Genomic DNA, 26446 nt, shown 5'->3' with positions numbered 1-26446 from the left:
AAGTAAGAACTGGAACTTGATTGTAATCAAGGTGGGACAGCTGTAACCTGATTGGATGAGGACTAACCAGTCAGGAGGGACAGACAACGGGGGTATAAATACCACCAAACTAGACATGCCCAGGCATCACCCCTGATGAAGATGGCAGAGTTTGTCATGAAACATCAGTTAAAATCGATACTTATAGCCAGCTAACAGCCCAAGAAAAATTTATTCATCATGTACACCAGGAAAGCACTAGATCCTTTTTCAGAAGAGTAAATGATTTTAACTGGAGAACATAAAGGTAGTGTAGAATATACTGATGATTTTTTTGCTGTCTATTTTGTCCCAAAGCTCAATTTTAATGCATATATTTAAAAAAACTAAATATGTGCTACAAACTGGTAATGATTATTCTAATGATGGTTTACCTGGATATATTTCAATGTTTACTGTTTTTGCTACTAATCTATAAAGGTTCCATCAGTCTGATAGATCTATACTCAAATTTGATTTGTATCAAACTATAATTTAAATAAAAGATACAGGAATTTTCCTCTTTTTTAATTTTGTTTTGTTTAGTGATATCACACCACCTTCCCACTTAACATTTAACTGATAAACAATTGAGTTATGATGGATTATTATCCATTTTAAATAAACAATTAATTGTACTACTACTAATGTTCACCAAAAAGTATTTATCTATATTTCTGATAATAAATTTGGAAAACAAGATTACAAAATCAAAGTTAATGTATTATTAAAATTGTTACACAAAATTAGCATCAAGCTCTTAAAGTACATGTATAATTTTCCTCTGGCTAAGACTTCAGAGGCAGCGTCAATCTAATAAATTAAAATATTTCCTTTGTGTTGATAAGAGGCAAAGGAATATCTCTTTCCCTCGAAGCAAAGCATTTGCTGCTAATTTTATCTATTATAATCTCTAGTTCATACTGCTTAGGATAGAGAAGAAAGGAGAATTGGAGTTTATCTAAGTTAAGTTTTGAAATTGGAATAATTCTATGGCCCTGGAAAATTAAAATAACCTACTGGATTCACTATGATTTATTGCATGGTATTTGTGGTTTAGTGGATAAATGGCAGATGTGCTTTTGTAGTTATTATGTTAAAATATTAAGTATGCGATGCGTGTAGATAGAGCTGAAAGTAAAAAGAATAAAAGAAAATGGTATTTTTCTTGATTCAACAACGTATAATCTCCACCTTGTCACATGTCCTTTAACTATTCACTCTAATGCAATTGAACAGAGGTCTAGAGGGGTTTATTCTCTTTGCATGTGCTTTCCCTAGACTTTGGCTGCCCTTACAAGAAATTCAATAAACCTGCTTCCAAACCACCTTGCACAAGCTTTGCATGTCCAGTCTGGGCCTGAGGAAATTAACAAGCGAATAGAACATACCATCGACTTAAGGAGTGGGGATAAATTAAGAAGAGAGCATATCAAGCCTTTCTCACTGATGTTTAAAGACTCCAGCCTGGAGGAAAAGGTAGCTGGGCCACAAATACACATTTTGGCAGCATTAGCAAAAAGGACGCAGTAAATGATGCCAAAGATATAAAACCTTTAACAGAAAACAATGCAATTACAATTTTTGAAATTTTAAGAGTAACGACTTATATTATTATATACCTTTCCCGTGATGAAGCTTTATACTGGCTAATAAAATGAATAGAGACATAGTTAAACTATGAAAGGAAAACTCATTTAAAGAAAAGGTTGTTAATCAAAACATTATATTTTTATAGTTCATCCATTGATTTGGTTAAGTATTGAACTTTTAAAATTTGAAAGCACTCTCTGTAAAGTAAGTAGCACCAATAATACCATTAGAAACTCAATAGATTTTCTTTGAATTGGCACTGGCCATCCTGATAGGCAAGATCTTGCTAATTTCCCAGATCTCCCATAGAGCAGATAATCACTGCAAAGCGCTGTGAGATTCATGGGAATCTGACCTGTTGTTGTTTGTGCTTCTTTCTACAGTATTCACAGATGCGAGATGAAGTTTTCAAGTCAAACCTGGTGTGTGCTTTTATTGTTCTAATATTTATCACAGCAATACAAAGTTTACTGCCTATATCAAGGTAAGTATTAAAAATTGCCCTTGTACTTGAAAGATCGATTGTGTATTTTTAACCATATTTTGTACTATGATATTGAATGTTTCATGTTAGGCAAAATGACATCTGGAAGCAAGATTTGTTATTCACTTACTTGCACATTGTGCAGAGCAAATTTATTTAAACCAGATTTTGCATTAGGAAAATGGAAACAAGCACAAACAAACAGTATTTCAGTAGAGAAGGAGAAAGTGATCTAGAGACAAAAGGAACTGTCAAAGTGAAACATTTTGATAACAATGAATGTGTAGAGGAATTGAACTAATAACATAGATTTCTTATAATGTGCTGTCAACTTAATACATTTACAAGTGTTTGAGAAATGTTAAATAATATTGACATTGCACTATAAATAGATCTACATGCTGTTATGTTGGACTAGATCTGGTAGGTATTCAAATAGAATAATCTCTGAACAGATCTCTGAAGCCTTGTCAAATCCTGTCAAGAATGCTGGTGACTAACTAGTGAAGTAATTGAACGAGGCATTGCCAAGTCTTCACTTCCTCAACTGTAGTTCATCCCAGCATTTGAACCTACATTACAAGATTGAAATGTTCATACATTAAGATTACAGTAGCACTCATGTCTCAAATTTGTTCATTTCATGTGGCTTTAAAAAGAAACTGATTGCACTCTAAACCAAACAAACTGGAAATATCATGGTAGTTTTTGTTTTAAGACCATAAGACATAGGAGCAGAAATAGGCCAATCAACCCATCAGGTCTGTTCTGCTATTCCATCATGGCTGATTTGTTATCCCTCTCAATCCCACTCTCCTGCCTTATCCCCATAAACTATGATGCCCTGACCAACCAAAAACCTATCAACCTCTGCTTTAAATACACCCAATGCTTGGCCTCCATAGCTGACTGTGGTAATCCTTTCCACATCTACCTCTATCTAGGCCTTTGAATATTCAATAGGTTTCAATGAGACCCCCGCCCCCCCGCCCCATTCTTCTAAACTCCAGTAAGTACAGGCCCAGAATTGTCAAACTCTCCTCAAACGTTAGTCCTTTCATTCCTGGAATCATTCTCATTAATCTCCTCTGGACCAACTCCAAAGCTAACACATCCCAAAGCAGCCCACAATACTCCAAATGTCGTCTGATCGATGCTTTATAAAGCCTCGGTTCTTATATTCTAGTCCTCTCCAAATAAATGTTAACATTGCATTTGTCTCCCTTACAACTGACTGAGCATGCACGTCAGATTTTTGAATTTTCTCCCCCATTTAGAAAATAGCCTATGCTTTTATTCCTTCTAACAAAGTGCTTGACTATACACTTTCCTATAGTATATTCCATCTAATATTTCTTTGCCCCTTCTTTGAATCTGTCTAAGTCTTTCTGCAGATTCCTTAACACTACTTGCACCTCCACCTATCTTTATACTGTCCACAACAAAACCATCAATCCTATCATCCAAACCATTGACATATAACATGACAATAATTGTTCCCAACACGACACACCAAAAACTGCAGAACACCAATAGTCACAGGTAGCTAACCAGCGAGAGCCTCCTTTATTCCCACCGGTTGCCTCTTGTCAGTCAGCCAATCTTTTATCCATGCTAGTATCTTTCCTGTAATACTATGGGCTCTCATCTGCTTAAGCAGCCTCTTGTGCGGCTCATTGTCAAATGCCGTCTGAAAATCTAAGCAAACAACATTCACTGACTCTCCTTTGTCTATCCTGCTTGTTATTTCTTCAAAGAATTCCAACAGATTTGTCAGACAAAATTCCCCTTAACGAAACTATGCTGACTTCAGGCCATGTTATCCTGTTCCTCCAAGTACCCTGAGACCTCATCTTTAATAATGGACTCCAATATCTTCCCAACCACTGAGGTCAGGCTAACTGGCCTATAATTTCCTTTCTTCTGCCCCCCACCGGCTTCTTGAAAAGTGGCATGACATTTTCAATTTTCCGGACTCTAATAATTCTTGAATGATCATTACTACTGCCTCCACAATCTCTTCAACTACCTCTTTCAAAGACAAGGGGTGTAGTCCATCTGGTGCCGGTGAATTAATTGCATTCAGACCTTTCAGCTTAGCAAGCTCCTTGTCCTTAGTAATAGCAACTACACTCACTTCTGACCCCGACACTCACAAATTTCTGGCATACTGTGTTTCCCACAGTCAAGACTGACAAAAATTCTTATTCAGTTCGTGTGCAATTTCTTTGTTTCCCACTACTACCTCTCCAGCATAAATTTTAGCAATCCAGTATTCACCTCTCACCTCAGTATATATCTGAAAAACCTGATGGTTTCTCCTTTTATATTATTGGCTATCTTAACTTCATATTTCATCTTTTCCCTCCTAATGGCTTTTTTAGTAGCCTTCTGTTGGTTTTTAAAAGCTTCCCTATCCTCTAACTATCCACTATTTTTGCTATATTATATGCCCTCTCTTTTTACCTTTATGCTGTCTTTGACTTCCCTTGCCAGCCATGGTTGTCTCATCCTCCCTTTAGAATACAATGGATTCTGGTTAATTAGGACATATTCAGGAGCAGTACATTTTGGCCCAGTTAAGCAGCTGCCTCAATTAGCCGAAGTTTCATGGAAATAATTAAACAAATTATATATTTAAATGAAATACAGAACAAATTAGAACACTATCAATACTACTACAGTTCTATAAAACTGTATTAGTTCCTAATAGTTCATCCAGTGTGCACTGTCATGCTCTTTTAATTGACTGTAAATGAACAAAATCAATGCAAGCACCTAGTGTAGACAATGGACTGCCTTCAGACAACGCTATTGACAACTGCATCCTCCAAATCTTTATGTTTTTGTAACAATCAAGATGCTTATTGATACCTTTGAATTTGTCATAGTTCCAAACTTGTTGAAGTAGTGAAATCATTTCTTTTTCACTTCCTACCATGTCTGGCATCTACAAGTCTTAATGCTTGTAACCACAGTAAACAAAACAGTTCTGAATTGTCTTACTGTTTATTTCTTGCCAACTGTCACTGATAAAAATTGCTGCTTTTTTTTAACACAAGCACATACAATTGATGGTATTTAAAAACTGCTCACTCTAAGCATGGTGTAGAGTGATGATCACACAAAAGCACACCTGACACTAGTTAGAAACTGTTTGACAACAGTCTCCTGCCCCATTTAAGCAGTATAGTGTCCCAAATAAACGAGGGGAATCCTGGCTATTTTCTCAATTAGTTTTCATTCTTTATAAGTTGTCTCAAATAAGTGGCTGACCTGATTAACTGATGACCCAATTAATCAGAATCTACTGTACTACTTCATCTTTGGGATGTATCTATCCTAAACCTTTCAAATTACTACCAGAAACTCCAGGCGTTGCTATCCTGCCATCATCCCTGCTAGTGTCCCCTTCCAATCAACTTCAGCCCACTCCTCTCTCATGCCTCTGCAATTCCCTTTACTCCACTGTAATACTGATACATCAGACTTTAGCTTCTCCGTTTCAAACTGTAGGGTGAATTCTATCATATTTTATGATCACTGACTTCTAAGGGTTCCTTTACCTTTAGCTCTCTAAGGTAAATAATTTTATTACCGAACAAATAATTTTATTACTCAATTTGTTTTCAATATGTGGACATTGCTGACAAGGTCAGTATTTCGTACCCATTCCTATTTGTCCTTGAGAGATGATGGTGAGCCATACCCTTGAACTTCTACAGTTGAGGGTAAGGTTCTGGTGTTCAGATCCAATGAGGATTAAGGCTGGAGAAGGGAATCTGAAGTTGGTGATGGTCCCATGCATCCACCGGCCTTTTCCTTTTTAGAAGTGATCTGTTTGGGAAGTGCTCTCCAATACACAGGACAAATGCCAGCAGTGCATTTTATAGAAGCTGAACACTAAAGCAACTGTGCACCACAGTGAATGAATGTTTGGGCTGGTTTGTGGACTGGCAGTAGAGCAGGCTGTTCCTTTTCCTGAATGGTATTGAATTTCTTGAAAGATGTTGATGCTGCACTCTTTCAGGCAAGTAAAGTATCCCATGATGCTCCTGGCTTTCATTTGACAACATTGGAAAGGTTTTGGGTGAAGCACTCACCACGTGATACCATGTCTATGACCTCCTCTTGTAGCTACTGTTGTGAGTTGCTGGTCCCGTTTAGTTTCAGATTAGTGGAAACCCCTGACATTGATAGTGAGAAATTTGAAAATGGTAATACAATTGAATATGAGGGTAGGTGGTTAGACTCTCTCTTGTTGGAGATAATCATAATGTGGCACTGTCTGTAGAACATATATTAGTTGTCATTTATCAGCATTTGCCTTGATGTTGTCTAGTCTTCCTGTATGCAGGACAGTTTTGCGTGATTTGCTGAGAAGTTAAGAATAAAATTATCTGTGAATATCCCCACTTCAAACCTTATGATTAATGGAAGGACACTGGTGAAACAGCTAAAATAATTGGGTTTAGGACAGTGCTCCATGATGTCCTGTGGCTGGAATGATAAAAGTCTTAAAAACACAACCACTTTTCTTTCTACAAAGTCTGTCATCAGCCATTAAAATGTTCACTCTTGATACTCATTGGCATCAGTATGACCTGGTCATTGCTACATTTAGTCAAATGCTGCCTTGAACTCCAGGCTAGCCATTCTCACCACACCTCCAGAATTCAACTCTGATCTACCTTTGGATCTTGATGAGGTCTCGAGACAAGTGGTTCTGGCAAAACTCAAACCAGGTTTCTTTGTGCAGGTCATTGTTGAATAAGTGTGCTTGACAGTATTGTTAATGATATCCTCCATCACTTTGCTAATGATTGAGAGTAGACTGACTGAGAAGTAGTTAGATAAAGTGGGTTGGTCCTACTGTAATATATGTACACCAGGGCGACTTAGTCAGTTTGTCAAGCTGTTCCTCTTCAGCTATGATCTGGCAGCATTTCAGCTGAATTGTCATCAAAGCCTTAATTTTACAAGAGACATCAAAAGGAGCAACATAAAAGTAGAATTCCACATTGTAGAGGGAAGCAGAGCTTTGACAAGGCTGAGGTCAAAAGGAAAATAATTCAGTGATTGGAGTCAAATGTTCCCAAACAGCTTCCCCTAGTGAAATCATCATAACACAGGGAAAATTTTACAGCCGTTTACACATTTATGGAGAGAGAAACAGGCCTAATATTTCGTATCAATGATTTTTCATCAGAACTGCTTATTTTCTGCTTTACGTCAAAATTGAAGTTGAATTTATTGTTATATACACAAATGCATGTATACACAGGTGCAATGAAAAAACATAATTGCAACAGCATCACTGGCACGTAGAATCATATAAACAACATTCACAAAAAACATAAATTAAGTATAAACACTAGTTTTACAAGAAAGAACACTATTGAAACAAAAACATACCAATTTTAGTGCAATGTGCAAAGTTTCTGGTTAGCATTTCTGGCAGGAGGCTAGTAAATTTGCCATTCTGATACAAGCAACAGGAATTGTAAATAGTGAGTTGTAAACAGAAGGATGTGGAGGACACAGCTGCGCAAAGTATTATGATGCCAGAATGTATATTCAAATACTTTTGAAAGCATTTTCCTTTATTGTCTATAAATTGTGTAACAGAGTATTCCAATTTTCAAACTACATGTGTTCCATTGAAGGAAGTAAGCAAGCACCTAGGCTATGCATAATATCAATTCAGTTAACTGAGAATAAAGATACCATGCTCCTACCCAGTGAAAGTGTGAAAGGCAAGCCCACTATTTTTCTTCTATTTCTACAGTGAAAAGTATAACACATCATGCCATATTATCAGGCCAGACCAACAACTCATGAGGCAGCATTCTGGATCAATTATTCGTGTAACAAAAGTAAGATTATGTGGAGTGATAGTTTACATGCATGCAGTTAAACAAAGTAATTGTATTATGTTTTCTCCATAGAATGATGCCAATGGTGATCCAGTTTACCATTTTGATCATGTTGCATGCTGCACTGGTATTAATTACTACTGCAGAGGATTATAAATGTCTGCCATTAGTTCTTCGAAAATCATGCTGCTGGATCAACGAAAACAATTTTGCAAGGAATGTCATCATATTTGCCTCCATTATGATAAACTTTCTTGGTGCTATAATAAATATAGTACGTATTACATTTTTTTCTGCTATTTTAGAAAGCTTTAGCTCCATAAATTATCAATATTGTTTTCAATATAAAACCACTGGACATCATGCAGTTTTAAATGCTGTTATAGTCCATTTATTCTCCAACCTTCAAGCAAATAGTAAATATTAGCAGCGATGTAATTCCAACATTTGGCTATTATATTTGTTTCTGTATTACAAAACAGGAAATGTTAGAAACAGTGAGCAGGTCGGGTGGTCTCTGTGTAGAAAGAAATGGGATTACTGATTCAGTCAATGACTGTTCAACCTGGAACAGTGGGCCATTTTATCTTAGCTATTGATGGCATTTCCAATCAGCACAGTTGGAACTACAGAACATCTCCCTCTCAGGGAATCACAACTCAGAACATGTCATGTTAGATCTAGTAGAGCATACAATACGCTTTAGATTTCAATGGGGGTTGTAAAACACAAGATTTGAAAATAGAAGGTTACTTTATCCTTACTTCTTACTTTAGTGGTATAAAATATATACCGTATGTGTTTTTGGATGCTTTTTCTCAACATTTTACAGTCCTGTTACAAATGGTTAATTTTAATATTTTTCAATTATTTGTATCAATTTTAAGAGTATTCTAATGTCTCCAAATTATAGAGATATTTAAATTTTATTGATAACACCCACGGCTTTTACAATGGCAAACCCCATCTCTAGATTCTCAGTGTAACAAATGCCATCACTGTTTAATCGAGGTAGTACCTCCTGACCGCACTACTCCAGTTGCTGGATTTTCGAATGCAGAGGATCACTGGGGTAGGCTGTCCTCTTCTGGACAAGCAGTGTGCATGTAGAGGATTGAGGATCATAGGGGAGAAGCTACAACAAACAGCACTTCTGGAGAGTGGCAAACTTATATTTTCTCTCGACAGATGGTGCTCTCTAACCTCGTTATGCATTGCCAACATTTTCTGTTTTTAGATTTTCTGAATCCATACCATTTTGCATTTGTATTTAGTTTTGTACCATCAGTACCAAGGGATACAAGGATAGTTGACTAAATATCCTCATGAACAGTAATAACCAACGAGTGGGAACAACGTTTTAATTGACTTTCTGTCAGATATAAAGTACTTTTAGTAATCATCAAATTAAATTCGATACTGACAAAGGTAGAGAACCATCACTGGACACCATATTTCCCAGAGTTTGAACCACTTATAATTAGAGCATTGTTATTGTAAAAGGCTCAAGGCCAACTCTTTCATAATTATGCACCATTATTTTGACCTACATTTCCTTACACCATTTGCATCACCTCTAGTTTAAAAGACAGTTTAATTCTCCAATGAAGTTAACTGCTTTTTGAACTTAATCCTGACAAATTTTTGCATACTCCACATTTTCTATCTCAGTTATTTGGCTTTACACCACCCTCAAACTGCATCAGAACCTTTCTAAGGAGAGGAAAGAACTTTCAGGACCAAACTCAGGATTAAATCTGAATTCCACGTATCAAATGAATTGCCTCCAAGAGAACCTGATTTTTATTTTGGAGATAACTACATCCATTCCCTAGTGTGATGTTTCCTTGTCATACATAATATTGGAATGGAAGATAAAGCTATTACTTTTTCAATAATGTGTAGTGTTACCTCTTTTTTTATAATTGTTTTCCTTACAGAAAAGTGTTGATAGCTGATCCTGTTTTTATATCTAAGTTCTTGAAGTATTACTGTCAATTTGCTTCAATGAGTGTACAAGTTCTTCAACAGATGAAAACCATTCCTTCCAATCATTATTCTGTTCTGAGTGCAAACATCTATCACAAATTTTTATCCATTGGTATATGTGCAATTTGGTCCTGAAATATGAATTTAAGGATTTCTGCAGTTTGGCGCAGCCCCTTCTCCACTGAAGGCCAGAAGAAGCAAGAATGCAAAGTCTCTTCCACAGATACAGCAAGGAGAAGGCAAAAACAAACTTCTCAATGCAGCTCACAATCTCAAAACTACATGCTCTCTCAGGAGAGGCAAACTAAAAAGATGAGGACAAAACACTAGGAGAGTTCGGGAAGAGAATAATGGCAAACTGCTCTTTGACCCACAAATCCAATCAAGCAAATTTCCAGGAGACTACAATTACTAGTGAATTTCCATCCATTCAATATTCTACAACTCAAGTTTTTTGCTCTCATGGAAACCTAACTGGCCTGCTTTGGAAGACGGAAAGCTTGTGGCAGATGGGGGGTGGGTGGGGGGCTGGTTAATGGGAGGGAGGTGAGTTGTGAGGAGGGTCCAGAGAGATGATTTGGACAAGTTGGATGAGTGGGAGAATACATGCAGGCACAAACTAATTTGGAGAAACAAAAAGCAAACCATTTTGGTTCTGTAAACAGAGTCTTTATTACCTGAGTGAAGGTAGACTGGTTAAAAGCAAGCTGAAACAGGACTTGGATACCCTTGTACACCCTACACTGAAAACAACACTCACGTGCAGCAACTAATTAGGAAGACAAAGGGTATTTTGGCCTTCACTGGAAGAGGATATGAGTACAGGAGCAAGATTATCTTGCTGCAGCTGTACAGGACCTTCGTGTGCCTTTTCTATAGTTTTTGTTTTCAATTTTGTGACTTCTTATCTGAGAAAGGATGTTCTTACAATGGACAGAATGTATTGTGTGTTTACTAGACTAATTCTTGGACTGGCAGGATTAATGTATAAGGAGAGCTTAGGCTGGTGAAGCTTATATTTACCAGAGTATAGAATATTAATAGTGAATCTTATAGAAACCTATAAAACCTGTAACATTTTTGCAGAATCAATACAGAGAGGATGTTCATAATAGCTGGAGAGTCTAGAAATAGGGGTTTCAATCTTAGATTATAAGGAATGCCATTGAGAAATGAGATGAGGAGAAATTTGTACACATGGGCAGTGTGAATATGTGGAATTCTCAACCACATAATGTATTGGAGGCCAAGTCATTGAGTGCATTCAAGAAGGAGGTAGATATATTCACTTAATGCTAAAGGGATCAAGTAATATGAAGATGCAGCGTACAGAAATAGATAATCAACCATAAACACATACTGCAGATGCAGGAAGTCTGAGCAACACACACAAAATGCTGGAGGAACTCAGCAGGTCAGGTAGCATATATGGAAATTAATAAACAGCCGATGGTTCAGGTTTCCTTCTAACTGGAAATGAAGAGGGAAGATGCCAGAATAAAAAGGTGGTAGGAGGGTAAGGAAGGTGATAGGTGAAGCCAGGTGGGTGAGGAAGGTAAAGGGCTGGCAAAAAAGGAACTCATAGGAGGAGAGTGCACCATGGGAGAAAGAGAAGAAGGAGGTGATAGACAGAGCGGTATGAGGCCAGAGTGGGGAATAGAAAAAGGAAGAGGGAGGAGAAAGAATGCTGGAAGGTCAATCATGCATGTTTGAACAGGCCTAGGAGCTGAGTGACCATGCTGTGCTCTTATTTTCTATGTTTCTACACATGTCCTAGCTATCTACTCTTGGGATCAAAAAGAATGACTTCCATGCAAGACAACATTATACTAGACAGAGATCATGAGCTTGACCATAGTTCTATGCTTTCAGAACTTAACTTTCCTGAGGTTGAGAGACAAATGAGCCAACCCTCCACATCTCAGAGTTGTTCGCCAAGGCTGAGCAACCGGTCTGTTGGTGATGTACAGCTGCACCTATGTCCTAAAATACCCTAACAACCTTGACAGCTCCCTGTGATTATTGAAATGCAGTTAAGGTAGTCCAAATAGAATGAAATAAGAAAAAACTGGGAAAAAATTAAAATAACTTAAGTACTTGACCTCTCCCACAAGGTTGGAAACACTATTGGAGTGAATAGTGTTACTAAATGTACGATAGCAAGCCCAGGTAATAAGCTGAGGTGTCGGATGTTAAGGCAATCTGGCCACTCCAGGGTGTGTTAGCATTGCACTGCTGGGTACAATAGCAAAGGGGAAGAAAGTCAGATGAATTACAGTTTGCTTTTGAAATATCTGTTTAAATTTCCAATTACTAAAACTATATCCAAGAGTGAAGCAAAATTCACTGATATTTGACCTCCAAGTCATTTTGGACTTCTGTCTTTGACTGTGCATACACAGAAATCCAAGGTGAACTGAGCTGTGAATGAATGACAGTGGTGCTTCTCTACCAGATCAATAGTTCGTAGGCAGTAAAATTCTGTCTGATGCCTTTAAGCCATTTAGCTCAAAAAGACTAGTAATATGAACTATATCTATTAACCTCATCTTTTTAAAGAGTGCTATCTTCCTGAAGGTCTTTATTTCTCCAATGAAAAAGGCCCCTGTTGCCTCATCCCAGTGACTAAGACCAGTAAAAATAGAATGAGAATTTCATCAGAAAAAAATCCCACCTTCCTCTGCTGTAAATGCATCAGAAAATGTGTGAATGGGATTGAAATCCCATTTATTCACATTCATATGTTTTGAACTTGCCATCCAAGGAAGTCACAGTGCTATCCTGAGGAAATTCTTAGCCTAAGTATCATTTTTATGCATTGCCAACCCTGCTTTCCTAATATTTACTTGGGAATCATCAGACATTGTACTCTGATAAACAGGAAAATAGAAAGTGTTATTTACTCCAAATTATCTAGAAATCTACCTGCACATATGAAAAGTTAAATGTTGACTAAAACTGGTTTTGACGTGTAGCTGAAATGAAAAATCTTTTAAGCATAGGCGGATAATTCACTCAACACGTAAGAGAAAAATATTACAATGCCACAGGAGAAGAGATGGGTATTGGGACTGACAGGCAAAGAGATGTTGTGATGAATGATCTCCTCCAAAATTGTAACAATTCTATGACTCAGTGAATGATGTATTAAATGACACCTCTGCAAATTATTTTTCAAAGGTATATTTTTATATTGCAATGTGGGCAGCACTGTGGCACGGCTAGCAGAGCTGCTGACTTACTGTTTCAATGACTCGACTTCAATCCTGACTGCTGGTGTGCTGCTTTCATGTTCTCTCTGCAGCCCTGTAGATTTCATAGTTTCCCTCCAGGTCCCAAAGATGTGTTGGCTATAGGTTACATTACCACTGTACAGTACCCCCAGTATGTGGGTGAGTGGTAGAATCTGAAGTGAGTTTATGGAAATGTAATGAGAATATAATGGGATTAAAGTAAAATGGGGATTTGTTTTTTAGTGTGGAATCAGACTGAAAGGCTTGTTTTCACACTGCATGGCTCTATATTCCCAAAACTTTTAAATTTTATCTATTTTAAAGTTACCAACTGGAATTATGAGAATTATAAGTAATTACATTTATCTAATCTTTGAACTTCTTTTTCAGTTTTGGTGTGACTCTGAAAAATCGAAAGCTGATAAGAACCAAACGTTCAATTCTACTGCCAAGTGTACAGATATATGCTTCTATCCCGAGGTACTCAAACACTCTCTTATCAGCATGCATGACTTTATTCTTTTAATTATAACAGCCTGCTCTTTGTTCATTCGTAACAGTCTGACTGCATGTGTAATATTTGCAAAATGACATGCACCAGGACTTTTGCACATCCAAGCACAAGCAATTCCTCACTGGTGGCAAATCATTCTTGAGTAAATAAATGTAATATTCACTAATTAGAGATTAGTTTCTTTCTTTGACGTATATGAACATATTGCTTCGCTTTCTTTAAGCAGAGATTTTTGGATGTAACAAGGTGGGTTGTGTTCATTAAGGGATGAAACACCTAGCCATGTTATCATCTAGTAATAATCCTACATAAAATACTGCAGATGCTGTAAATCTGAGATTTAAAAAAAACACAGGAAATGCTGGAAGTACTCTCCAAGTCAAAAAGTAGAGAGAGAAACAGAATCAATGTGTCCTGTAACGACCTATCACCAGATTTGGGAACAATTAGACACAAAATAAATTTTGAACTTCAGGGAAAACAGAGAGGTTGGGGGCGTGGGGGGAGCATGAAAAGATGGAGAAAAAGGGCAAAGGCCAGGAGAGAAAGCATGATACAAATGGAGGTGATGCCAGCTGCAAGAAGATGGTGCATAACGTAAACTATGTCTAAGGGAAGTATGTAAACAGCAGGAGACACACATACTTCCAATACTATCATAACATTAAATCAAGAAAGATGGAAATGTTAGGTGAGTTCTTAGTATGCCTTGTTATCCTAATATTATTAAACTGGACATTGAATCAGAAGGTTGTATATATTGTGGTATATCAGGTGCAGTCGACTTTATCAATCTTTATTGAAGCAGGAGGAGGCCAAATACAGGGAGCTCAGAGTTAAAGTGGGATGAGCTATAAAAGTATCAGTCACCTGAATCCTCAAGATTGAGCAGAAGTAGTCTGCAATATGGTCACCGAGTCTGCGTTTGGTTTTCTCAGTGTAGTGGAGAGAACAACAAGGCTCTTCACATGGCCTTAGACCACCTGGACAATGCAAACACCTATATCAGGATGCTGTTCATCAACTATAGCTCAGCATTCAACACCATCATTCCCATAATCCTGATTGAGAAGTTACAGAACCTGGGCCTCTGTACCTCCCTCTGCAATTGGATCCTTGACCTCCTAATTGGAAGACCACAATCTATGCATATTGGTGAAAATACCTCCTCCTCGCTGACAATCAACACTAGTGCACCTCAGGGGTGTGTGCTTAGCCCATTGCTCTATTCTCTCTATATACACATGACTGTGTGGCTAGGCACAGCTCAAATTCCATCTATAAATCTGCTGATGATACAACCGTTGTTGGTAGAATCTCAGAAGGAGACAAGAGGATGTACAGGAGCGAGATATACCAACTAGTGGAGTGGTGTCACAGCAACAACCTTGCACTCAACGTCAGTAAGACGAATGAGTTGATTGTGGACTTCAGGAAGGGTAAAACGAAGGAGCACATACCAATCCTCATAGAGGGATTAGAAGTGGAGAGCAGTTTTAAGTTCCTGGGTGTCAAGATCTCTGAGAATCTAACCTGGTCCCAACATATCGATGCAGCTATAAAGAAGGCAAGACAGCGACTATACTTCATTAGGAGTTTGAAGAGATTTGGTATGTCAACAAATACACTCAAAAACTTCTATAGATGTACCGTGGAGAGCATTCTGACAGGCTGCATCACTGTCTGGTATGGGGGGGGGGGGGACTACTGCACAGGACTGAAAGAAGCTTCAGAGGGTTGTAAATTTAGTCAGCTCCATCTTGGGGACTAGCCTACAAAGTACCCAGGAGATCTTCAAGGAGCAGTGTCTCAGAAAGGCAGAGTCCATTATTAAGGACCCCCAGCACACAGGGCATGCCCTTTTCTCACTGTAACCATCAGGTAGGAGATACAGAAGCCTGAAGGCACACACTCAGTGATTCAGGAACAGCTTCTTCCTCTCTGCCATCCGATTCCTAAATGGACATCGAACCTGTGAACACTACCTCATTTTTTTCGATATATATTATTTCTGTTTTTGCACAACTTTTAATCAATACTCATATACTGTAATGGATTTACTTACTTATTTTCTGCTATATTATGTATTTCATTGAACTGCTGCTGTTAAGTTAACAAATTTCACAACACATGCCAGGACAGCGAGGATATAATTGACGTAAGTTACAGGGAAGTAGTCACCCTGAAGTTGCGGGAGGTGAGTAGCCGGGTGACTATCAGGAGAAATGGAAACAGGCAGTTAGAGCAAAGCACACCTGTGGCCATTCCCCTCAAAAATAAGTATACCACTTTGGATACTTTTGTGGGGGATGACCTCCCAGGAGAATGGCACGGTGACTGGTTTACAGGCACCGAGCATGGGTCCGTGGTGCAGAAGGCAAAGAGAGAGAAGGAAGTGGTAGTGATAGTGGACTCGATATTGAGGGGAACAGACAAGAGACATGAACGGGATAGCCAGATAATATTTTACCTCCCAGGCGCCAGGGTCAAGGATGTCTCGGAGCACGTCCACAGCATTTTGGAGAGGGAGGGAGAGCAGCCAGATGTATTGGTACTTATTGGTACCAATGACATAGGAAGGAAAAGGAATGAGGTCCTGAAAAGAGAATTTAAAGAGCTAGGTAGAAAGCTGAGAAGCAGGATCTCCTGGGTAGTAATTATTGGATTGCTGCCTGTGCCACACGCCAGTGAGGGTAAAATAGGATGATTTGGCAGATAAATGCGTGGCTGAGAATCTGGTGCAGGGGGAAGGGCTTCAGGTTCTTAGATCATTGGGATATCTTCTGGGGGAGGTATGACCTGTTCAAAAGTGACGGGTTGTAGCTGAACCCAAGAGGGACCAATATTCTTGCAGGCAGATTTGTTAGAGCTGTTGGGGGTGGGGTTCTCTTTCAATATTTTTATTAGTATTATATAAACTGCATAAGTACAAATACAAAATTCATAAGGATACAAGTAAGTAATACAAATTACATTACATTTAAATCACAGTAATATGATCACAGTATCCCATATTCCAAATCAATCATGTAGAAAAAAAAGATTGAATTATGAAATGAAATAAAATGAAATAATTGTATTTTATTTTTTAAAAATCTACCTAGTTTAAACTAACTTGACAGGAGAGCGGGAACTGGGGTGAAGGGACTCAGGAAAGGATGGATGGTAAAAAGTGAAGGTAGCATGCAGTCAGACTGTCAGGAAGGGCAGGCAGGTGATGGGACTTAGTTGCAGCCAACAGGCGGAGTGTCAAAACATTAGGGATGCAGAATCAGAAAGGATAGCAAATACAGTACTCAAGGTATTGTATCTAAATGCACATAGTATAAGAAATAAGGTGGATGATCTTGTTGCACTATTACGGATTACCAGGTATGATGTTGAATCATTGAATTGTGGCTGAAGGATGGTTGTTGTTGGGAGCTGACTGTCCACGGTTACACGTTATATTGGAGGGATAGGAAGGTAGGCAGAGGGGATGGTGTGGCTCTACTGGTAAAAAATGCCATCAAGTCAGTAGAAGGATGTGACATAGGATCAAAAGATGTTGAATCCTTGAGTTAAGAAACTGCAAGGGTAAAAGGACGTTGATGACAGTTATATAAAGGCCTCCCAACAGTGGCTGGGAGGTGGACCACAGGTTACATCAAGAAATAGAAAAAGCAAGTCAAAAGGGCAATGTTATGGTAGTTATGGGAAATTTTAACGTGCAGATTGATTGGGAAAATCAGGTTGGTAATGGATCTCAAGAGAGTGAGTTTGTTGAATGCTATGAGATAGCTTTTTAGAGCAGTTTGTCATTGAGCCTACCAGGTGATCAGCTATGTTATGTAATGAACCAAAGGGGATTAGGGAGGTTAAGGTAAAAGAACCCTTAGGAACTAGTGATCACAATATGATTGCGTTCAACTTGAAATTTGAAAGGGAGAAAGTAAAGTCTGACGTAACTATATTTCAGTGGAGTAAGGGAAATTACAGTGGTATGAGAGAGGAGTTGGCCAAAGTAGATTGGAAGGAGCTACTGGAAGAGATGCCAGCAGAGCAGTAATAGCGTGTGTTTCTGGGAGAAATGAGGAAGGTGCTGGACATGTGTATTCCAAAAATTAAGAAATACTCAAATGGTAAAATAGTACAACCGTGGCTGACAAGGGAAGTCAAAGCTATTGTAAAAACAAAAGAAAGGCACACAACAAAGCAGATATTAGTGGGAAGATAAAGGATTGGGAAGTTTTTAAAAACCTACAAAGAGCAACTAAAAAACTCATTAGAAGGGAAAAGATGAAATATGAAAGCAAGCTAGAAAATAATATCAAAGCGAATAGTAAAAGGCCGGCTGGTGGCATAGTGGCATCAGCGCTGGACTTCGGGGCAGAAGGTCCCGAGTTCAAATCCAGCCGGCTCCCGTGCACGCTTTCCATCCATGCTGGGTTGAACATCGAGCTAGCAACTCGACCTCGTAAAAAAGAAATTGCCTACTACAGAAACATCAACAGCAAAAAGTTGATGGCCTGTGCTCTCTCATGAGTTGAAAGGCAATTACTTTCTCTTCTTTCTGGATAGTAAAAGTTTCTTCAGGTATGTTAGAATTAAAAGAGAAATGAGAGTGGATACAGGACTGCTAGAAAAAGAGGCAGGAGAAATAATAACGGGGGACAAGGAGATGGCTGATGAATTAAATGAGTATTTTTGGATCAATCATCACTGTGGAGGACACTAGCAGTATGCCTGATGTTGTAGCGTGTGAAGGAAGAGAAGTGGGTGCAGTTACTGTTACGAGAGAAGGTGCTCAAAAATCTGAGAGACCCAAAGGTGCATAGGACCAGAGGAAGTGTACCCCAGGGTTCTGAAAGAGGTAGTGTTAAAGATTGTGCTACCAGGTTCAGATATGGCCCAAGTGCGGAGTGAGAGGCACTGAAGCAGGTCAATAGTTCACAGACTTTAATATGAACAGTGTTATAGGGAAAATGAAGCAATAAATGCTAGGCCAAACAGGGCCGTTAACTAAAACTCTCAAAAGGAAAACAAAGCCTACACTGCAGTTGAAAGGAACATCTAAACATTAAACAATACCACTAGTCTTCAGAGTCAGTTGACTTGAAAGTCCAGTATCTCAGGGAAGGTCGAATGCAAAACTGCAGCAAAGCGTTGCTATGCTCTGTCCAAGTCTCGACAAGCACTGCGACGACAAGTATGGAGTTGAATACTATCAAGAAAAAATAATAATTAGCTGACACATGCAAATTCACAAGCGCAATTGCTGTATCTACTATGCGCCGAATCCGTGGTTGTGACAGATTGTGGTGGCATTAGAAATGATCTTTCAAATATCATTGGACTCTGGCATGGTGCCAGAGGACTGGAAAATTGCAAACGTTACTCCACTCTTTAAGAAAAGAGGAAGGCAGCAGAAAGGAAATTATAGACCTCAGTGGTTGGGAAGATGTTAAAGTCAATTGTTAAGGATGAGGTGATTGAGTACTTGGTGACACATGACAAGATAGTACAAAGTCAGCATGGTTTCCTTCAGGGAAAATCCTGCCTGATGAACCTGTTGGAATTCTTTGAGGAGATTACAAGTAGGATAGATAAAGGGGATGCAGTGGATGTTGTATATTTGGACTTCCAGAAGGCCTTTGACAAGGTGCCACACATGAGGCTGCTTACTAAGTTAAGAGCCCATGGTATTACAGGAAAGTTACTAACATGGTTAGAGCATTGGTTGATTGATAGGAGGCAGCGAGTGGGAATAAAAGGATCCTTCTCTGATTGGCTGCCAGTGACTAGTGGTGTTCCACAGCGGTCGGTGTTGGGGACACTTCTTTTTATGCTGTATGTAAATGATTTAGATGATGGAATAAATGGCTTTGTTGCCAAGTTTACAGATGATACAAGATTGGTGGAGGAGCAGGTGGGGTTGAGGAAACAGGTAGGATGCAGAGGACTTAGACAGGTTAGGAGAATGGGCAAGGAAATGGCAAATAAAATACAATGTTGGAAAGTACATGGTTATGCACTTTGGTAGTAGAAATAAACGTGCGGACTATTTTCTAAACGGGGAGAAAATCCAGGAATCTGAGATGCAGAGGGACTTGGGAGTCCTTGTGCAGAACACCCTGAAGTTTAACTTGCAGGTTGAGTCAGTAGTGAGGAAGGCAAATGCCATGTTAGCATTAATTTCAAGAGGTCTAGAATACAAGAGGAAGGATGTGATGCTGAGGCTTTATAAGGCACTGGCGATGCCTCATCTTGAGTACTGAGAACAATTTTGGTCCCCTCATCTTGAGAAAGATGTGCTGGCATTGGAGGGGGTCCAGAGGAGATTCACAAGGCTGATTCCAGGAATTAAAGGGTTATCATACATAGAAACATAGAAAGTAGGTGCAGGAGTAGGCCATTTGGCCCTTCGAGCCTGCACCGCCATTCAGTATGATCATGGCTGATCATCCAACTCAGAATCCTGTACCAGCCTTCCCCCCATACCCCCCGATCCCTTTAGCCACAAGGGCCATATCTAACTCCCTCTTAAATATAGCCAATGAACTGGCCTCAACTGTTTCCTGTGGCAGAGAATTCCACAGATTCACCACTCTCTGTGTGAAGAAGTTTCTCCTAATCTCGGTCCTAAAAGGCTTCCCCTTTATCCTCAAACTGCGACCCCTCGTTCTGGACTTCCCCAACATTGGGAGCAATCTTCCTGCATCTAGCCTGTCCAATCCCTTTAGGATTTTATATGTTTCAATAAGATCCCCCCTCAATCTTCTAAATTCCAACAAGTATAAGCCTAGTCGATCCAGTCTTTCATCATATGAAAGTCCTGCCATCCCAGGAATCAATCTGGTGAACCTTCTTTGTACTCCCTCTATGGCAAGGATGTCTTTCCTCAGATTAGGGGACCAAAACTGCACACAATACTCCAGGTGTGGTCTCACTAAAGCCTTGTACAACTGCAGTAGTACCTCCCTGCTCCTGTACTCGAATCCTCTTGCTATGAATGTCAGCAAACCATTTGCCCTTTTCACCCCCTGCTGTACCTGCATGCCCACTTTCAATGACTGGTGTATAATGACACCCAGGTCTCGTTGCACCTCCCCTTTTCCTAATTGGCCACCATTCAAATAATAATCTGTTTTCCTGTTCTTACCACCAAAGTGGATAACCTCACATTTATCCACATTAAATTGCATCTGCCATGAATTTGCCCACTCACCTAACCTATCCAAGTCACACTGCATCCTCTTAGCATCCTCCTCACAGCTAACACTGCCGCCCAGCTTCGTGTCATCCGCAAACTTTGAGATGCTGCATTTAATTCCCTTGTCAAGGTCATTAATATATATTGTAAACAACTGGGGTCCCAGCACTGAGCCTTGCGGTACCCCACTAGTCACTGCCTGCCATTCTGAAAAGGTCCCTTTTATTCCCACTCTTTGCTTCCTGTCTGTCAACCAATTCTCTATCCACATCAATACCTTACCCCCAATACCGTGTGCTTTAAGTTTGCACACTAATCTCCTGTGTGGGACCTTGTCAAAAGCCTTTTGAAAATCCAAATATACCACATCCACTGGTTCTCCCCTATCCACTCTACTAGTTACATCCTCAAAAAATTCTATGAGATTCGTCAGACATGATTTTCCTTTCACAAATCCATGCTGACTTTGTCTGATGATTTCACTGCTTTCTAAATGTGCTGTTATCACATCATTGATAACTGACTCCAGCAGTTTCCCCACCACCGATGTCAGGCTAAGCGGTCTATAATTCCCCGGTTTCTCTCTCCCTACTTTTTTAAAAAGTGGGGTTACATTAGCCATCCTCCAATCCTCAGGAACTAGTCCAGAATCTAAAGAGTTTTAAAAAATTATCACTAATGCATCCACTATTTCTTGGGCTACTTCCTTAAGCACTCTGGGATGCAGACCATCTGGCCCTGGGAATTTATCTGCCTTTAATCCCTTCAATTTACCTAACATCACTTCCCTGTTAACATGTATTTCCCTCAGTTCCTCCATCTCACTGGACCCTCTGTCCCCTGCTATTTCTGGAAGATTGCTTATGTCCTCCTTAGTGAAGACAGAACCAAAGTAGTTATTCAATTGGTCTGCCACGAATACGACGAACATTTGATGGCTCTGCGTCTGTACTCACTGGAATTCAGATGGATGAGGGGGGAACTCATTGAAACCTTTCAAATGTTGAAAGGCCTAGACCAAGTAGATGTGGAAAGGATGTTTCCCATGGTAGGAGAGTCTAGGACAAGAGGGCACTGCCCCAGGATAGAAGGGCGCCCTTTCAAAACAGAGATATGGAGAAATTTTTTTAGACGAAGGGTGGTGAATTTGTGGAATTTTTTGCCACATGCAGCTGTGGAGGCCAGGTTGTTGGGTGTATTTAAGGGAGAGACCAATAGGTTCTTAATTGGGCATGGCATCAAAGGTTACGTGGAGTAGGCCAGGAACTGGGGTTGAGGAGGAGACAGAAAAAAGGATCAACCATGATTGAATGGCACAGTAGACTTGATGGGCCAGATGGCCTAATTCTGCTCTTATAGACATATGGTCTCATGGTCTTATAAAAAACCTGATTCTGATGATTCTGACCTCCAAGTGCAGAATAATCTAAAGGAAGAAGCCACTGTTTCACCTAGTGAGTGGTTTTACGGGTCTTGTTGGCTGGAAGAGGGAATGCCAAAAGATGAGGACTGCATTAGAATCGACTTTATGAAGGGGAAGTAGATACTGGTGGAAATAGTAGTCATAGTCATAGTCATACTTTATTGATCCCGGGGGAAATTGTTTTTTGTTACAGTTGCACCATAAATAATAAATAGTAATAGAACCATAAATAAATAATAAATAGTAATAGAACCATAATAAATAATAAATAGTAATAGAACCTTATCAATTCAGAGCATCTCAAAAGGAAACTTCCCAAGAGGAATACTGAAAAAGGTGAAACTATACCTACTGGTTTCACCTAACTGATGATGTCAGAATATACAAAGAACAATTTATTGTTGAATTTGGGCAGGTAGGGTGGAAAGTAAGGATGAGGAGAATCCTGTCCTGGTTCTGGGAAGAACAAGGATATCTAAGCAGGAACAGGAAATATAGAACTGATATGAATTACAGCCTTCTCACAAAAGTAGTATTTTCAAGTCCATAATCACAATATCTTGGGCTTACAAAACATTCTTTGAATGCATAAGATCTTTACAATATGTCTCATAGAAATATTATGCAATGTAAAATCAATATACAATACCAGGGGAATTATTGTGATAGGATGTTAAGAATTTTCCTAAAAATGGGCAGATGATGGGGAAATGGAAGGTCAACAATGAGCTGAAGGGACAAAAGGAGGACTGAGCTGGAGTAGATTTGAACATAGAACAAAGAAAACCTACTGCACAATACAGGCCCTTTGGCCCACAATGCTGTGCTGAACATGTACTTACTTTAGAAATTACCTGGGGTTAGCTATAGCCCTCTTTTTTTTCTAAGCTCCATGTACCTATCGTGGAGTCTCTTAAAATACCCTATCATATCCGCCTCCACCACCATCACTGGCAGCCCATTCCATGCACTCACCACTCTCTGCGTAAAAGAACTTACCCCTGACTACTCCTCTGTACCTACTTCCAAGCACCTTACAACTGTGCCCTCTCATGTTAGCCATTTCAGCCCTGGGTAAAAGCCACTGACTGTCCGCATGATCAATGCCTCTCATCATCTTATACACCTCCATCTGATCACCTCTCATCCTCTGTCGCTCTAAGGAGAAAAAGGCAAGTTCACTCAACCTATTCTCATAAAGCATGCTCCACAATCCAGGCAACATCCTTGGAAATCTCCTCTGCACCCTTTCTATAGTTTCCACATCCTTCCTGTAGTGAGGTGACCAGAAATGAGCACTGTACTCCAAGTGGGGTCTGACCAGGGTCCTATATAGCTGTAACATTACCTCTCGGCTCTTGAACTCAATCCCACGGTGGATGAAGGCCAATGCACCGTATGCCTTCCCAATCACAGAGTCAACTTGCGCAACAGTTTTGAGTGTCCGATGGACTCAGACACTAAGATCCCTCTGATTCTCCACACTGCCAAGAGTCTTACCATTAATACTATATTCTGCCATTATATTTGACCTACCAAAATGAACCACCTCACACTTACCTGGGTTGAACTCTATCTGCCACTTCTCAGCCCAGTTTCTCATCCTACTGATGTCCCACTGTAATCCCTCCACACTATCCACAACAACCCAACATTTGTGTCATCAGCTAATTTATTAACCCATCCCTCCACTTCCTCATCCAGGTCATTTATAAAAATCATTAAGAGAAAGGGTCCCAGAACAGATCCCTGAGGCACACCACTGGTCACTAACCTCCATGCAGAATATGACCCACCTACAACCACTCCTTGCCTTCTGTGTGCAAGCCAGTTCTGGATCCACAAAGCGATTCCCCTTGGATCCCATGCCTCCTTACTTACTTAGTAAGTCTTGCATGGGGTACCTTATCAAATGCCTTGCTGAAATCTATGAACACTACATCTACTGCTCTACCTTCATCAAGGTATTTAGTCACATCCTCAAAATATTCAATCAGGCTCGTAAGGTATGACCTGCCATTGACAAAGCCATGTTGACTATTCCTAACCATATTATGCCTCTCCAAATGTTCATCAATCCTGCCTCTCAGGATCTTCTCCAACAACTTACCAACAACTGAAGTAAGACTCACTGGTCTATAATTTCCTGGGCTATCTCTACTCCCTTTCTTGAATAAGGGAACAACATCTGCAACCCTCCAATCCTCCAGAACCTCTCCCGAATGCCATTGATGATGCAAAGATCATTGCCAGAGGCTCAGCAATCTTCTCCCTCACCTCCCACAGTAGCCTAGGGTATGTCTCGTACAGTTCCGGTGATTTATCCAACTTGATGCTTTTCAAAACCTCCAGCGCATCCTCTTTCTTAAAGTCTATATGCTCAAGCTTTTCATTCCGCTGTAAGTCATCCCTACAATCGCCAAGGTCCTTTTCCGTAGTGAATACTGAAGCAAAGTATTCATTAATTACCTCTGCTACCTCCTCCGGTTCCATACACACTTTTCCACTGTCACACTTGATCGGTCCTATTCTCTCACTTCTTATCCTCTTGCTCTTCACATACTTGTAGAATACCTTGGAGGTTTTCCTTAATCCTGCTCACCAAGGACTTCTCATGGCCCCTTCTGGCTCTCCTAATTTTAGTCTTAAGCTCCTTCCTGATAGCCTCATAATTTTCTAGATCTGTATCATTACCTACTTTTTCGAACCTTTCGTAAGCTTTTCTTCTTGACTAGATTTTCAACAGCCTTTGTACACCATGGTTCCTGTACCCTGTCATCCTTTCCCTGTCTCATTGGAATGTACCTATGCAGAATGCCATGCAAATATCCCCCGAACATTTGCCACACTTCTGCCATGCATTTCCCTGAGAACATCTGTTCCCAATTTATGCTTCCAAGTTCCTGCCTGATAGCATCATATTTCCCCTTACTCCAATTAAACACTTCCCTAATTTGTCCTATTCCTCTCCATTGCTATGGTAATGGAGATAGAATTATGATCACTATCTCCAAAATGCTCTCCCACTGAGAGATCTGACACCTGACCAGGTTCATTTCCCAATACCAGATCAAGTACAGCCTCTCCTGTTATAGGCTTATCTACATACTGTTTCAGGAAACCTTCCTGAACACACCTAACAAACCCCACCCCATCTATACCCCTCGCCCTAGGGAGGTGCCAATCAATATTGGGAAATCAAAATCCCCCATCACGATAACCCTGTTATTACTGCACTTTTCCAGAATCTGTCTCCCTATCTGCTCCTTGATGTCCCTGTTACTATTGGGTGGTATATAAAAACACCCAGTAGAGTTATTGACCCCTTCCTGTTTCTAACTTCCACCCACAGAGACTCAGTATACAATCCATCCATGACTTCCTCCTTTTCTGCAGCTATGACATGCATCATATATAATTTAGTTCTTTAAAATTTTTAATATCAATCTTATTTCACCCAAAGCCGATCTCTTCCAATTTTAATGGAGGCAGCTCAAGTTTATAGTTCTGTGCCATTATACATAATCATCATCATCATCAGGTGCCGTGCGCAGTTTGAGGTTTGACTGCCATGGCCCACACACTACTGTTTCAGGTCAAGTGGATCAATTCATTGTATTCATTTCCAGTTCTCTGGCTGCTGTCTCCATCATCATTTGTCTTTGTCTTCCTCTTGCTTTCTTCCCTTCAATCTTTCCCATAATTACCGTGCATTCTATCTCCTCTTTCCTAATGACATGTCCAATGAAGTCACATTGCTTTTTCATGATCTCACACATTATTTCTCTTTTTGTGCTTGCTCTGTTCATGACATCCTCATTAGATATTGTTTCATCCATGATATTCTTTACATCCTCCTCAAAAACGACATCTCTGCTGCTTCAATTCATTTCCTCATGTTACTAGATATTTTCCAACATTCTGAGCCGTACAACATAACTGGATAAACGTAATATTTCAGTGCTCTGAGGCCTAGTTTAGTGTTGGTCAGTAAACTCTTCATTCTCGTAGAAGTGTCTATTGCTATCCATATTCTTCTTTTGATGTCCATGTCGCACTTGCCATCTGATGTCACCCAGCTTCCAAAGTAGCAAAAGCTCTGTACTTGTTTTATGTCTTCCCCA

The 26446-nt window shown here is 39.7% G+C and overlaps 1 protein-coding gene across 4 annotated transcripts in view; it reads left to right on the top strand.

Annotated features, from left to right (window-relative positions):
* Positions 1 to 26446, top strand: part of adcy8 (adenylate cyclase 8 (brain)) — a 156556-nt gene that overhangs the window by 92005 nt on the left and 38105 nt on the right. For 3 of the 4 annotated variants that reach the window (XM_063062962.1, XM_063062943.1, XM_063062935.1), the window contains exons 8-11: positions 1300 to 1497; positions 1995 to 2095; positions 8044 to 8245; positions 13584 to 13673. In XM_063062962.1, the coding sequence (XP_062919032.1) occupies positions 1300 to 1497; positions 1995 to 2095; positions 8044 to 8245; positions 13584 to 13673 (591 nt within the window). The remainder of the gene's footprint in view (positions 1 to 1299; positions 1498 to 1994; positions 2096 to 8043; positions 8246 to 13583; positions 13674 to 26446) is intronic. The other variant, XM_063062952.1, reaches the window with a different exon arrangement.

The sequence above is a fragment of the Mobula hypostoma genome, chromosome 1, assembly GCF_963921235.1.
Source record: "Mobula hypostoma chromosome 1, sMobHyp1.1, whole genome shotgun sequence".
Taxonomy (NCBI): Eukaryota; Metazoa; Chordata; class Chondrichthyes; order Myliobatiformes; family Myliobatidae; genus Mobula; species Mobula hypostoma.
The sequence above is the reverse complement of the archived record's forward strand: the minus strand, read 5'-3'. Positions and strand labels throughout refer to the sequence as shown.